The following is a 15692-nucleotide window of genomic DNA, read 5'->3' as shown; positions in this document are numbered from 1 at the left end:
CTCCTTCTTGGTCAAATAGCCCTTACACAGCCTGGAGGTGTGTTTGGGGTCATTGTCCTGTTGAAAAATAAATGATCGTCCAACTAAACGCAAACTGGATGGGATGGCATGTCGCTGCAGGATGCTGTGGTAGCCATGCTGGTTCAGTGTGCCTTCAATTTTGAATAAATCCCCAACAGTGTCACCAGCAAAACACCCCCACACCATCACACCTCCTCCTCCATGCTTCACAGTGGGAACCAGGCATGTGGAATCCATCCGTTCACCTTTTCTGCGTCTCACAAAGACACGGCGGTTGGAACCAAAGATCTCAAATTTGGACTCATCAGACCAAAGCACAGATTTCCACTGGTCTAATGTCCATTCCTTGTGTTTCTTGGCCCAAACAAATCTCTTCTGCTTGTTGCCTCTCCTTAGCAGTGGTTTCCTAGCAGCTATTTGACCATGAAGGCCTGATTGGCGCAGTCTCCTCTTAACAGTTGTTCTAGAGATGGGTCTGCTGCTAGAACTCTGTGTGGCATTCATCTGGTCTCTGATCTGAGCTGCTGTTAACTTGCGATTTCTGAGGCTGGTGACTCGGATGAACTTATCCTCAGAAGCAGAGGTGACTCTTGGTCTTCCTTTCCTGGGTCGGTCCTCATGTGTGCCAGTTTCGTTGTAGCGCTTGATGGTTTTTGCGACTCCACTTGGGGACACATTTAAAGTTTTTGCAATTTTCCGGACTGACTGACCTTCATTTCTTAAAGTAATAATGGCCACTCGTTTTTCTTTAGTTAGCTGATTGGTTCTTGCCATAATATGAATTTTAACAGTTGTCCAATAGGGCTGTCGGCTGTGTATTAACCTGACTTCTGCACAACACAACTGATGGTCTCAACCCCATTGATAAAGCAAGAAATTCCACTAATTAACCCTGATAAGGCACACATGTGAAGTGGAAACCATTTCAGGTGACTATCTCTTGAAGCTCATGGAGAGAATGCCAAGAGTGTGCAAAGCAGTAATCAGAGCAAAGGGTGGCTATTTTGAAGAAACTAGAATATAAAACATGTTTTCAGTTATTTCACCTTTTTTTGTTAAGTACATAACTCCACATGTGTTCATTCATAGTTTTGATGCCTTCAGTGAGAATCTACAATGTAAATAGTCATGAAAATAAAGAAAACGCATTGAATGAGAAGGTGTGTCCAAACTTTTGGCCTGTACTGTAGTTTGACATTCTTCGAAGTCACCATAAATTAAGAGCTGCATTTGCCTGAAATAGTAACAAAAATGTATGTTTTGGTGTATTTATTGAATTATCTGCTTAAATATTCAAAGTCAGGTTGGAAAAAGAAAGTGAACAGTTAGTTTTAGTAAGTAGTTAAACCTTATTACATGTATGAACACCAGTCTACATGCTATAGTATGATTTATCAGGGTTTATAAAGTTTTCTGATTTTGCTACGTGCCCTATAAGGCTTTGTCACAGGTGTAAACCAGCATGCACACATAAAATGACCTTGAATCTGACTGAAATAAATGGAATGCAGCCAGCACTGTTAGCCTGTTCTTTTCCTACAAAAACATTTCAAAATGTTTCAGTGTTTCTCCCTCTTTACACTGAGGAGTATCTACATGTTAGAGCCAGGAGCCACCATTTGCCTTTACCAAAAACCCTGAAAGCTTCCCTTTCTGTTTCCTCTGGAAGAACAGCGCCCTCCTCCTGTTTTGTTGTTGTAAAACACCACAGTATATTCCCTGTAAGATCCAACCAGTGGCACTGTCACCAAGCAAAAGGCAATGGGACTGCTCAGCTGCATTCTTGTTTGTTTACAGTCATTACACTGTTGTCTCAGTGTTAATGTGGCAGCTGCTTATTGATGCCAAAACACTGCCCACTGCACCTGCACACTGAACAGAAAGTCAGTTTATGATACTGCAGTAGACCCAGCAGTTTGGATTTGATGGCATGTAACACTTTACTAAGTATTTTGATGCTTACAGTCAAACAGAATGAATAAAGGTGGCATCTGTCCTGTTGCTGTGCTGTTTGGGAACTATAAAGGGGAACGGTGAGGCTGAGCAACACACGTAATGATACACATCAAGCAGCTGTGGCTACCTGTCAATTTCTGCTTAGTCACTGGCATCCTCTCTCTTCAGTAAACCCTTTTGTTACCAGGGATAATTAAAATGGCTGGGTGAGCAAACTTCACTCACACACACACACACACACACACACACACACACTCAATACAGTCTGAAATCAGTGATGATTTCTAAATTTTTCTGCCTCACTGTGAAACTGAGACATGAGGTGTGAGGAGAATAGTTATCATTATGTGGTGTGTTTGTATATCATCAGTGGTGCCCTGCAGCTTTACGTCGTGGACACTGACTAGCTGAGTGACCTTGAAAGCTGACCAGTACCCCACTGTCTTCTCTTATCGACCTTCAGGCTGCTGACTGGTCAGCGTAAATGCATGACGTTAAATCAAGTCTAGGCATTTACACAGTTATACACTCAGAGAGGTGTTTGTTATTTAGCCTACCCTTAATGATATAAATGAGATGGACAAAATACTAGAAACACCTGCCGGTATATTGCCATACAGTTCAGTAAAACCACAAACAACATCCTCTAAATGATCGTACACTTAAATCAACATCTCTCTTAAACAGGCTGAACAAAAACTAAACATCAGAACCTTCATTAAGGGGTGATTTATTACAAGACTGAATCAGTTTAAGCTGGGTGTACCTAATAAACTGGCTACCTAGTGATGGCAATGACCTCAGTATGACGAATTTTGACATGAAAGTAAAACAAGAGTGAGGATGGGGTTTTTGTTTGCACGTGCTCAGCATCAGCTCAGGTCTGCTGCATGTGTGAAGTACCACTGATGCTCCAGCAGCACCTAGTGGTTAACATGTGTTAATAAAAGATCAAAAGACTCCTTCCAATATCATCTATCTACTTTAATGACACTGTTTATGTTGCTTACCAAGTTACAAATAATGATAAAAGACAAGATATATTACACATAATGACACGTTGACAGTTTTCTGGTAATAAAGACGACTCTAGAGATGAGATCACCTGGCAACACGCTTAATAATGAAGAAAGATTCTGTGTTTAAAGACAAGAACTGAAGACAGGTGTCATTTGTAGCCTAATGGATATGTTCTTGTGTTGGAAATACTTTCTCCTAATGACAATATTTGTAGACTCAATGCCAAATAAAGTAGGTGACTACAAGAAAACTTTACCCTTAAAAAAGATTATACTTTTCAGATGACTTGTATTTAACTATTTTCTTATCCCCATTTTAAAAGTAACATCATCAGAAAAGGTCCGTGGAGACTGAGGATGACTTGGCAGTGACTGTGTTGCATACATCCACTGTTTGGGCTGTTTTCCAGACTGACTGTGTGAACAGGAGCACTAGAGGCGCCTTGTGTGGTGTTTTTGAGGTGGTGAGGCTGCAGTCCTGTGGGTGGGGGTTGTCTCCTTTGCAGGGGCGTGGTCCCTTTCCTGCCTCCTGCTTGGATCAGGACCAAGGCCAGCGACAGTTCTGCGCAGCACTTGAACGCCATCCAGACCAGATCAGACTTTTTAACTAAGACTGAATAGTGTATAGTGATCGCTCACTCTGGCTCAGGACAACTGTATACATCTCATGCAGTTGGATATAATGTTAACCCATCCAAAGAAAATCAACTTCTATCTACCTTTGGTTGTCTGAGAAATCAAGATTATTTATGGGCCCCATTACATTTAAGGGAACATACCTTCTTATAGTTATAGAGAGTTTATATGGGAGGAAAGGCAGAAACACAGAATTGTGGTAGCTGCAATGAGAACTGTAGTGTTTAAATATCATAACTAAATATTGTTCTCATTATTCCATGTATTTGTTGTGATGCAGTATGACGCTGACGCACGGTTACATCTGGGTAACGAATCACCAATCCATCACTGATGTTTCCACGGGCTGTGAAGGAGACTGCGATGATATGGGAGTGCAAGAACCAGGCCACTATGATGAGTCTCATCCCGTATTCCGATATTGCGGAGGTCGGGGGGATGAGGGCGGCTGGATGCAGACTGCAGCAACAGAACACACTCTGTGGCGCACAGCTCTATACGCATCGATCCCATTGGCCATTCTGCTGGGACAGCAAAGAAAACTGCAATGACAGTGGGCAGTATGGACTAAGGTAACACGAGACAGTCCTGTGGGAAAATAAATGAAGTGGGAAAATGAGATTACACGTGTGATCTGATTTTATTTGCAAGTCATTAAGTCAGAAGATGAAAGGAAGTCGTGAGTTAACTTAATGTAAGATGGATGTATAAGCGCCCAGGTCAACCACTAGCCCCTATACATGACGTGATCTCCATTTAGAGTTGATGTGTGTTGATGCCTGAGCCACAAGGCAGAAAAGGGGAGCTGCATGAGTGAATTCGTGTCTCCCCAGAGGGAGGAGGCATTCTGCAAAAGCTTGCAGGTTTCCCCTCGTCTTCTGTAGTCCCTGCGTCAAATGATGCGCCGGCGCCTTGACTATAAAAGCACCTGCTCAGGCCAGACATCACTCGCATCTCACTTTCTCTCTCGCTCACACACTCACCCTCACACACTCCTGAACTCCACTTTCTCTCTCTCTCTCTCCCGTATAGAGCAGTAGGACCGGCCACCACCAAGCTAAAGGAAACATGAGCTACTCCAGCGAGATTTACAGCAGCAGCTCCTATCGGAAGATCTTCGGAGATGCCCCCCGGTCCGGCCGCGTGGGTATGGGCAGCAGCCCGTCCCGCGCGCACTCTGCGGGATACCGCAGCAGCCACCGCACCTATGGTTCCCCCTCCGTGATATCCTCCACCACCTACCGCAGGACAGCGGCTCCCGGCCGCGTCTTCTCCATACCGGACTCCGCGATGGACCTGACCCAGTCCACCGCGGTCACCAACGAGCTCAAGATCATCCGCACCAACGAGAAGGAGCAGCTGCAGGGCCTCAACGACCGCTTCGTGTCCTTCATTGAGAAAGTGCACAACCTGGAGCAGCAGAACAAAGTCCTGGAGGCAGAGGTCACGATGCTGCGGCAGCGCAACAACGAGCCCTCGCGCCTGCACGAGCTGTACGAGCAGGAGATCCGCGAGCTGCGGTCGCGGGTGGAGGAGCTGACCCACGAGAGGAGCCAGATGCACCTGGACTGCGTGCAGATGAACGACACGCTGGAGCGCGTGAGGGAGAAGCTCGAGGAGGAGACCAAGCTGCGCGAGGAGGCGGAGAACACCCTGAAGGGTTACCGGAAGGACGTGGACGACGCCACCCTGGCGCGCCTGGAGCTGGAGAAGAAAGTGGAGTCGCTGCTGGATGAGATCGCCTTCCTCAGGAAAGTTCATGAGGAGGAGCTGCAGGAGTTGCAGTCGTCTCTGCAGGCCACTCAGGTACACACCCCACTGTGTTCCGATGACCTGTGGGCCCACACACTGACAGGTGGCACTTTGGGCCACTTGTCAGATTTATAATCAACTTCTAATTTCCATTGTCACACTGCCACAAACACTCCTCAGTCCTCATGGACTTAGTTTTTAAATGTCACACACACACATGATTCACCAAAAACCCAACATATAAGTAGGCTAAGTATAATACTGCAGGAGCTGCGGCGTGTAGACTGACTTTACAGAGACCCAAAGTCAATGGTTTAAGTTACATGTGTTCCTTTATGGCTTCACTAGGCTGCAGCGTTCCTAAAATACTGTAAAACGTACAATAGAAGCACCAGCTATCACATAGACGCTGGTAAAATAATGTACAGCTGTACAGGCTACCGTTTGTATATCAGCAGCTTCCCCGCAGTAGTTCAGGTATTCAATAACCTGCTGCCACAGTAGAGTGATAAAGTGTTAAAGTATATGAGCAGTCTTGAACCGTTTTTCTGTGTGTACGACATACTGCGTCCTCCTCACACTGAACACTGCGCACTGGATAATTGATGGCACTGCAGTTCCGTTTCAGCACCACGCGCCGTCCCTCCTTCCTCCTCTCATAGAAACAGAAGGTCTCGAGCGTCCCTGCAGCGTCCCGCGCGCTCCGTCACGCCCCCGTGGAAACTTCAAGATGTTTTAGCTAAAAGCAGGTGTCTTTTTTAGCAATTAGCTCGACACCGGTGTGAACAAAGTATGTTTTAAAACTGTTTTCTCCGCCGTAATATCATGTGAGTTCAATGTCAAAGCGCTGCCTTTTCAAATAGGTATAAATAATGCAACAAGGTAAATGTAAACTTTGAGTAATTTCCTTCGAGTCTCGCCATTAGCTAGCGAATATTTGGGGATAATGGCGGCGAGGAAGGGGGGCAGAGGAGGGGGGAGGGAGGGCGAAAAATGCGGAGAAATAGCGCATAATCCAGGGGTGTGGTCACCCCAAGGGGGAGCAGGCAGGACAAACCTTGTGAGGTACGCTAGCAGTTTTGTTTATGTATCTTTCAAGCTAAACAGCAGCACAGTGGTGAAAATACACTCACTGTTTGAACAAAAAAAAAAAAAAGAAAAAGTTTTGCTATGTCCTGCCTTGAGCTCCAGCATAAGTTACTTTCATTGACATAACCATCAACAATATCGATTTGTGTACCAATATAAGGGCCATGGGGTAGTATTAGAGCTTATCATGCTGCAGGTGGACTAAAAAACAAAAATAAGACACTAAATGCATTGAATGACAAGTGCTTGAGGGCAGCAGCAACTTTCACTGCAACTTTGAGCAGCAATCAATTCATCAACTTTGCAGGGGATATTGAGTAAGCCATGCAGTGATGGTTGCTAGGTAGATTTCTCCAGGGTTTCTCCTCTTCCCTGCAGGGAATATTATTGCCATGTAAGCTATTGACAACACAGCTTTCTCTGGCAGAGAAGCCCCAGTCAGCAGTCGATTCATCAATCCTGCAGCAGCGCATCAACACACTGCTCAGCTAGGACATATATAGGGCTACTGTATGTAGGCTATATGTCACCATCAGAAATACAGTCTAACTGTAGCACAGGTAGATTATCAGTTTATTTCTAAGTTTGCATAGTTTGGTCAGTTCATTAGCTACAGTGTGGCTTAAAAGGCTGTTTCATCATCCATGGTAAAAATTAATAGGTTGAGAAAACTAGTGTGTTTCTTCAAATTACACTGCCCAATATGATTTATCAGGGTAAAAATAAGCTTTAAGTAAAATATGTGCAACAAGCAATTACAGTACAATGAATCATGTAAACAGAATTCTGAATTTACACTCAAATATACTCGCATATCGTGTTCATACTGTAAATTATTGATTACTACAATTTAAATCAGACTGCATTTATTTACAGGTGTAACTCTGATGTTTAAACCTACTAATAATGAGCACTTCTATTAAAAAAACACCATTCTGTTTTCCCCTCTCCTACATCCAGGTGTCAGTGGAGATGGACATGAGCAAACCGGACCTGACTGCCGCCCTGAAGGACATCCGGGCTCAGTATGAGAACCTGTCAGCCAGGAACCAGGCCCAGGCAGAGGACTGGTACCGCTCCAAGTTTGCTAGCGTGACTGAGGCGGCTGCCCGCAACCAGGATGCCGTCAAGCAATCGAAGGAGGAGCTGAGTGAGTACCGCAGGCAGGTGCAGGCCCGCACCCTGGAGATTGAGGCCCTCAGGGGCCACAACGAGGCCCTGGAGAGGCAGATTGCCGAGATAGAGGATCGCCATAACAATGAAATGGGAGAGATGCAGGTACGTAAATGACAAAAGGTAGTGAGATGTTTTATTGTGTTTTATGATTTGATTAACCTTTATTTAACCAGGAGGTTGACCTTCTTGCTAAGATGGCAGACAAAACAAAAATCAGGCAACAGATAAATCAGTACTAAAAACAGTTATCAATACAAGTGTTATAAGCCTCGTAAGGATAAAGTAGGCTATTAACAGTGACAATTAACAGTGGGGTGTATTTACCACAGAATTTACAATAGTCTTGAATTCTGCTAGAGATATCAGATGAATCAATTTAAGTCTCAAGGTCACGGTGTACTCTGATGACCTGGTAGGCCTACATCTCATTACAGAGCTGTCTTTTATGAATCACTTTAAAATTAAAAATGAGCGCACTCCTTGTTCAGTGGGAGAAGACAAAAGTGAAAGTCTCTGCTTAGATGTTTATCAGTACATTTCAATCTATCTCTCTTCCCTTGAGCATGAATTATCAGTGTTTTATAATATGGTTTTGCATGTGTGTGTGCAGGATACCATTCAGCAGCTGGAGGCTGCCCTGCGCAGCACCAAAGGAGAAATGTCCCGCCACCTGCGTGAATACCAGGACCTGCTGAACGTCAAGATGGCACTGGACATCGAGATTGCTGCCTACAGGTTGGCTACATTACAAACAATTCAGCAGTAATGGATATTATTGTATTTTGCATTATTCTTCTCTGGAAATCATATTTTTAAAGTTCCTTGGAAACGTGCTCCTTAGGCTTTCAGAAACTTTACAGGTCAACAAAGCAGGGTGGTCAAGCAAAAACATTTTTTTTAGTTGTTGAAAGTTTGAATTGTTTTACATTTTAGAGACATGTTTGCATCTGATACTAAGACTGTTGGAAAATACAGTCAAAACAACAACTTTTACTTCCACTCCAACATTTATTTTAAGCATTTTTAAAAGGAAACTATTCTTCAGTGTTTGGTGTCCTGGTTTTAAGATGCATAGTGTAAAACTACAATGTCCTCAGTTTGAGTCTGGCCAGAGACCATTGTTGTACCTCATAACCCTCTATCTTTTTAACTTAATTCCTCTTTATATCTACAAAGCGTAGGAAGAGAAAGTGTGTTTAAAATGCTTTGAAGTCAAACAAAGTGTAACCTTTCAATAATCAACCTCTGTGATAATGCTCTGTGAAACTGTGCCAAGACAGACAACGGAGGTGTTGCTCCTGATACTCCAGTGACATTAGATCCCTCAGGAGTGATACACTGAGCTAATTTTAGCAACAAAACCAGACTAGAGGCGACGTCATCTCTTGTCCCCCGTCTCTCTCTCTCTCTCTCTCTCTCTCTCTCTCTCTCTGTCTGAGCAGGAAGCTGCTGGAAGGCGAGGAGTGCCGCCTCAGCTCCGTTGGCGGAGCCATGGTCCAGTCTGGCTACCCGGGATTCTCCTACATGTCAGCCCGCACCTACACTCTAGGCGCATACAGAAAGTCTGAAGCCAAGCCCGAGGAGGAGGAAGAGGAGGCCGAAGAACAGGAGGAGGAAGAGGAGGGAGAAGAGGAGGGAGAAGATCAGGAGGAGGGAGAGGGTGAGGGTGAGGGAGAGGAGGAGGAAGAGGAGGAGGAGGGAGAGGAGGAAGAGGAGGATGAGAAGCAGAAAGGAAAGGAGGAGAAGGAGGAGAAGGAAGAAAAGGAGGAGAAGAAGGAGAGCCCCACCGGCAAGAACAGCAAGAGCTAAACTGCTTGTGTCAACTTCATCTTCATCATTATCAATAACACATTCCTCATCCCATCAATCACTTATATGGATCTGGTCTCTGTTCACGTCATCTCTGTCACACACAGTTCTGCACACTCCAGATGCCTCACCTCACACCTTCTGTGTTTTTCTCTCTCTGTTTGCTCCGTAATTCAGACGTGATTAGAACAAACTCTATTAGACCTAGAAGGAGCTTTAGAAGGAAGTAGATGTATTACAGATGTATTACGATGGCAGAGGAGTTTAATCATTTACATACTCCACTGAGGTCATGATTTTACATCCCATAAGTGCAGAGGGACGTGCAGAAAGCTAGCATGATGTCACAAAGTTTCTTAAGTTTGAAACGCAACAATGATTTTTTCCTCACATGAGCAACAGTAAATGTGCCATTAAAGATCAATATTCACAGTAAGAGCAATCAAAACCTTGAAAGTAACAATCTTGTCAGCACACAGACTTTTAAGATAAACGCACAGAGTAACAGCCAGTCCAACTTTTACGGTGCTATTTGATTTTTACATATAAAAGTTGGGGAGTAAGTTAAAGATTTTATCATAGACCGAAGCTCTACCAGCTCATTCCTGAGTGTCGGCTCGTTACGCGGGAGCGTTCAGAGGAAACCTGCTTCTATTTGGACTGTAAATCCAACCCCACGTTTCCGACCACTGAAGAATGCTTTTCACTCTTTCTCTTCCTCTTTCTTCTTCTCATCACTCTCTAGCTCTGCATCTCATCCCACCACGGCAAACAGAAATGTACCACTAACTGTTCATGTCCCTTTTTCATTCTCTTTAATTCACTGCAGTGTCACAGCACGGCAATAATGGCAACTTGGAGCTTGGAAAAACTGTATATACAAATGTAATGTGAGGGTGGGTGGCATTTCCAGTTGCTGCAAAGGAGGAGTGCTGCAGCTTCTCCGTGAGAGAGTGCATCTTTGGGAATGAAAACTGTAGAGTTTTAATTACTGCTATATATAATTTTTTGGGAATATGAATTATCCTTCCTTTGATTGATTCATTTGTCAGTGAATTTATCAGCCAGCTCACCTGTCAGAGTTTAATATTTATCTGCAAGTCTACTTTCTTGATGTACTTTCCCTTCACCGACCTTTTTTCTTTCTCCTTGTACAAATGTACAATGGTGCTTTTGTTTAATTTAGCTGGATAAAGGAAACACGGTGAAGGTAAGCGTGGCTGCTGGTGTCAGGCAGCTGATGATGACACTGACAGCCCTCAGCTCAGACTGGAAGTGGCAGGTGGGGCAGATGCTGCAGGGGTCGTGGCTGTATGTTACAGAGTGGCACATAAGGGCTATTTTCACCAGAACTCCTCCTATCACTTTGCTCTGCACTGTTTTATTTCACTGTGGCTTATTGTTTCGTCCTCTGGGATCTTATGTCTGACAAATGAATCAACCAACGGCATGAATGCATGGCCTGACTCTTTGAGCTTGAATATCTGCTGGATGGGATAAAATTTTTGCTTGTTGTGTGTTCAGTTAAAAAAAACTTGCCTTAACCATTACCGAAAGTTAAAATAACACGTTTTCACTACCATCTCACTTGTTTCTGGGGAGGCTGAGGAGTGCTGACACTTTCCAGACCTCTGCTATACAACTGTGACTGTACGTGCTGCTCTCTCATGCAGTGATATTCCTCTCAAAGCCAAATAAAGACATTTATTAACCAAACATTCACGTCTCTGCGTCTTAAGTGTCACAAAATAGGACAGTTTGTAAAGTTTGTAAATGAAAAGAGAAATTAGTAATTATAGTAATAATTAGTTTACTCCATAATTGTTCAGTGCTTACAACAGCAGTTAAATGACTTAATATTGATGTATTACAATTTCATTAAATGTATTTTATAGTGCTGAGCTCATGCAAATGTAGTAGGTGGCAGTGAAATCAATCTGTATGCACAGTGCTGATCATCAGCGTTATTTTTTACATAATAAGGTGACTGACATGATGATTAGTCTCCTTGGAAAAAATAATAACGCCTGCAGTAATGCATGATGTGACATTTCATATTTATATGGTATACATTCATACCTGCAAGGTCATTAAGCAGCTGGAGTCTTTCCCAGCATGCCTTTGGGCTGAAAGGCAGTGGACTGGAAGGCCATCATTACTACGGACAAACACAGTTTAGCATTCAGGATATTCAAAGCTTCCAGTTCAGCTGTTTTCCATTTCACCTGAAACCTCAGCTTTTTTCAGTGTGTGCATTTTAACTGACATGTACGCTGCTTTCAGCTGCGGCTCTCCCTAAAGGCAACATAGGTGGCCACCTATATATACAGTATATAGTTTTGAGCTATTAAACTCTATTCCTGAATCAGCACATCCGTCTTTACTTCTTTTACGCATCCTGTGTGTACTGGTGTCAGCAGACACACATCTGACGGGGGCTGGAGCCTGCTTACACTGCAGGGCACAGCTTAGTGTAGAGTATGATGCCACAGGGTGTGGTTCAGGAGTTGTGAAGAGACTGGTGTTGTCACAATAGGTGGGCCTGAGACTACTATTTGTGTGGTGGGGCAGCAGCACTGCTGAGGATGAAGCCTGCTGCTGGGGTTGGGGCTTAAAGCTCAGCTGGCACAGCCAGTGTCAATGCTAATGCCACCTCATTGGGTGGGGTTTGAACTCGGGGGGGGCAGAAGAAGTGTGAGGGATGGTGCCTGTTGCTGCCAAATGGGGTGCAGCTGGAAACACTGCTGGGATGGGTCCTCCTACTGCCACCTGTAGGGGCCTGTACTGGGGTGAATCACCTTAAATTAGCTAAAAGAGAGGGCAAGTCATCACTGGGGGTGGAGCCTGCTGCAGGGCGTAGGGTCTGGTGCCTTTGGAGGGAGCAGAAGTCATCAATATCTGATATATCTCTAGGCGCTCTGAACATGCTAGAAGTCTTAAGGCAACCAATGAATTTGAATTTATGTTTGCATTATTATTCATAATAAATATAATCTCTTATTTTGGAGAGAGGTTAGCTTCCTAGAGGTCTGTTTCTCTCATTAATATTTTTTTCATTTTATATTTTTAATGTTTTTGCATTGCTTAAAGGTGCAGTGTGTAGGATTCAGTGGCATATAGTGGTGAGGCTGCAGAACTGTAGCTTCTCCTGTGCTAAGTGTGTAGGAAAAATTAAGTGGCCAATGGGAACACGTGAATGGGATTATCGAGAGCTAGTGTTGGATTTGTCCATTGTGGGCCACTGTAGAAACAACATAACAGACTACGTGAAAGAGGACACACTCTTTATGTAGATATAAATGACTTAGGAAGCCATGGCTTCCTGACTAATGGCTAAGGTAAGGAAAACATGATTCGTATTTTCAGGTGTTTATAAACTAATGAAAACATAGTTCTGACTATTATATATCATTTCTGCCAAAAGATGCCCCCAAATCCTGCACACTGGACCTTTAAATCACACTTTATTAGTTTCTGCTTTTTAGTTTTTCTCATCCATCAAGGATGGTTGTGTTGTTACTTGAAACTAAGGCAGCTAAATGGAATTCAGATGATGATGATTTGCACCTGCTTTTTCCACTGTATATCTTAATAGCTTCTGTGCAAAAGGCCTACTGATGTATCAGTTACCACTAACATAGGTCTGGATCAGTAAAGGCTACGTGCTTTGCTAAAAGGCACCTTTACAGTATTTGTTATTGAAGGAGGTGTCACTTATTTACTCTCGCTCACACAGAAGTAATACAAACTGTCTGTCACAAGCTTGCCTGCCTCCTTAGCCTCAGGCTGAAGTCGATACCTTTTCGTTAATGGGCGGAGCTGCATGATGTCCGCTAGTGTTGCTATCTGCTCGTCTTGTGCCCGCCTGCACCCAGAGGTGAAAGATGGGGCCGGCTAAGATGGATGGCGGTTGCCAAAGCTGGCCCACCAGCACAGCTGTCATCAGCAAGAACTTCATCACAGCCTCAGACTGTTTGTTTCCCTGTACACACACTGCACTGTGTGTGTGTGTGTGTGTGTGTGTGTGTGTGCGTCTGGGAGGGAGAATCAGCACAGTGGCAAAAACATTATCAGCACTAACAGACGATCAATAAAACTGTCAGAAAAGCAGGGGAAAGAAGCAAGGACAAATGTTTTTAACTAAAGCAGAACACATTTGAGTTTCAGGAAAAGAAAATGCAACGTGATACAAAGTAAAGCTTCCCTGGATGAGCTCGGGACAATCAATAAGAAGTTAGCTGCTATCTGAGACACATCGCCATAGTATGCATTGGAGACAGAGATATGGATTTGCACTGTGTGTATTGAGTTTGCCTGCACATTTGCAACTTTTTGGTCATGATGCTTTCTTGGTAAGACTTTGATGAGAGGATGTTCTGTATCTCACTCTCATATCTGACTTTTAAGTGCAGAATTTGAATGCGCTTCATATAGTAACCCAGTGTTTCTTTTTTTTTTTCCCTTCTTCTTTTTTTCTTTCTCTTTGGTAGGTTTGAGAAGCAAGTGGGCCCCTTTGGAGAGATCCCATCGGTTCTTTGCAATGCGTCACGGAGCTGAAGTATCGAACATGCATGCGTGTATTTGAACCCTCCCAATGTGTTTATGAAAACCATCACCAGGGTCCAGGTCCAGCCCTGCGGGGGAAGGGGGGCGGTATGGCACCCCAAGACCGCAGGAGCACCCAGACCCCAAGACCAGGGAGCCGCAGAGGCCGCAGGACACCACGCAGGCCCAAGGACCCGGGGCGGCAATGGCCGGCACCCCCAGAGAGCCAGAGACACACCCCAGACAGGCGGGGCAGGAGGGAACCAGCCGGGGAGAGAACCAGCACCGCACCGGACGGGCCCGCACCAAGCGCCGGCCACCAGCAGACGCCGGACCGGACGGTAGTGAGAGCCCACCCAGGCCCGGGCGGACGAGGGAGGCAAGGAGGCGGTGATGCTGCAAGGCATATGTCCCCGGCGCATCGGGAACCAGGGGACCACGAAGGGCCACCCACCCGAACCCCCCAGGACGGGCCCCCACCAACACACAGGCGAGAGCGGCCCGCCACGAGCAACCCAGTGTTTCTCATACATTGATATATTTATTCTTAATCCATTGTACCGTTGCACTCGTGGCATTTGCTCAGCCCCTCCTTTATCTGCACTCTCTCTTTCTCTCTCTTATCAGACCACAAGACAGGAATCAGCTAGCTAGCCACCCCACAGTCCTTCCGCCTTGCTCCCCACTGCTGTGGACTGCTTCCCCGCGATGAGAGTGGGCAGCAGCTCAGGACAGACTTGGTTGCTAACTGTAGGAGCACAGATTTGGCCAGAACAAACCCCCCATCGTCAGGTGTCACAGGCTGGTGCCCTGCGGCAGCACCGGGTCTAACTTGTGTAACTGCTGATTCGGCACCGAGTTAGGGCCATCTTTGGAACTGCTACCCACTGTCCTTCTGGCAGGGTTCTAGCTAACATTAGCTACATGAAGCTGCTGCTGTGAGCCTGTGAGCTGTGGTTAGCAGAAGGCTAAACTATTCGCAACATTTTCATTGCTTCTCTGAAACATTTCGCCAATGGTGACACTCTGTTTTAGAGTCTCTTTTTGATAAGAGTCTTGCCAGTGCTGGAATAACAACTTTCTCTGCAGGACTGAATCAGGTTCCACAGAAGGGACATGCAAATCTGCATTTGTAGGGACGCCCTATCTGAAAACAGAAACAAGAGGAGGTGCACAAGTGTAGTGTTCTTTCAGACCCCTTAATTTATGATATGCTCAAAGTTTGATGATGGGATTTTTGCCCATTGATGCCAACGTGAAACTGCCTACCTCAGCTTTAAAGACACAGGATACATTGTGTTAACAAGTGCACTTTAGAAGTGCTGGTGGGTGGATTTTGTTACCTTCAGATAGAGCCAGTTAACTTTTCCTCATTTCCAGTCTTTTTTTAAGCAAATATTAAGCAATATTAAGCTCTCATCTAACTTTCAGCAAGTGAGCATGAATAAGTGTGTTTCCCAAAATGTCAAACTTTTTCCTTACATGATACAAAATGCAAACTAAAAATTGTGTCACACACAGCTTTATTATCAGCATCTATACATTATGAACTATGATATTAAAATATTCATAACTGCAACACATTTCAAAATAATCTTTCATTTGAATTCATCATTTGTCCATAACTGTAAATCAATACACATATTGTTTCCTGAAACATAGTATGCAGTATAGTAAGTCCCTGGTGCT

The 15692-nt window shown here is 44.5% G+C and overlaps 1 protein-coding gene across 1 annotated transcript; it reads left to right on the top strand.

Moving 5' to 3' along the window:
- Positions 1–2954: 2954 nt before the first annotated feature.
- neff1 (neuronal intermediate filament family member 1) lies at positions 2955–11174 on the top strand. The gene is made up of 4 exons (XM_033620335.2): positions 2955–5438; positions 7434–7751; positions 8260–8384; positions 9092–11174. The coding sequence occupies exons 1-4, from the start codon at positions 4701–4703 to the stop codon at positions 9456–9458; spliced, it is 1548 nt and encodes a 515-aa protein (XP_033476226.1). The 5' UTR covers positions 2955–4700; the 3' UTR covers positions 9459–11174.
- The last annotated feature ends 4518 nt before the right edge of the window (positions 11175–15692 follow it).

This window comes from Epinephelus lanceolatus, chromosome 9 (assembly GCF_041903045.1).
Source record: "Epinephelus lanceolatus isolate andai-2023 chromosome 9, ASM4190304v1, whole genome shotgun sequence".
NCBI lineage: Eukaryota > Metazoa > Chordata > Actinopteri > Perciformes > Serranidae > Epinephelus > Epinephelus lanceolatus.
This window is presented reverse-complemented; position numbering and strand designations above follow the sequence as displayed.

Coding starts and splice junctions, on each gene's coding strand:
- neff1 (XM_033620335.2), top strand. CDS start 4,701: ATGAGCTACTCCAGCGAGATTTACAGCAGCAGCTCCTATCGGAAGATC. Junction 5,439..7,433: donor CGTCTCTGCAGGCCACTCAG/GTACACACCCCA, acceptor TCCTACATCCAG/GTGTCAGTGGAGATGGACAT. Junction 7,752..8,259: donor ATGAAATGGGAGAGATGCAG/GTACGTAAATGA, acceptor GTGTGTGTGCAG/GATACCATTCAGCAGCTGGA.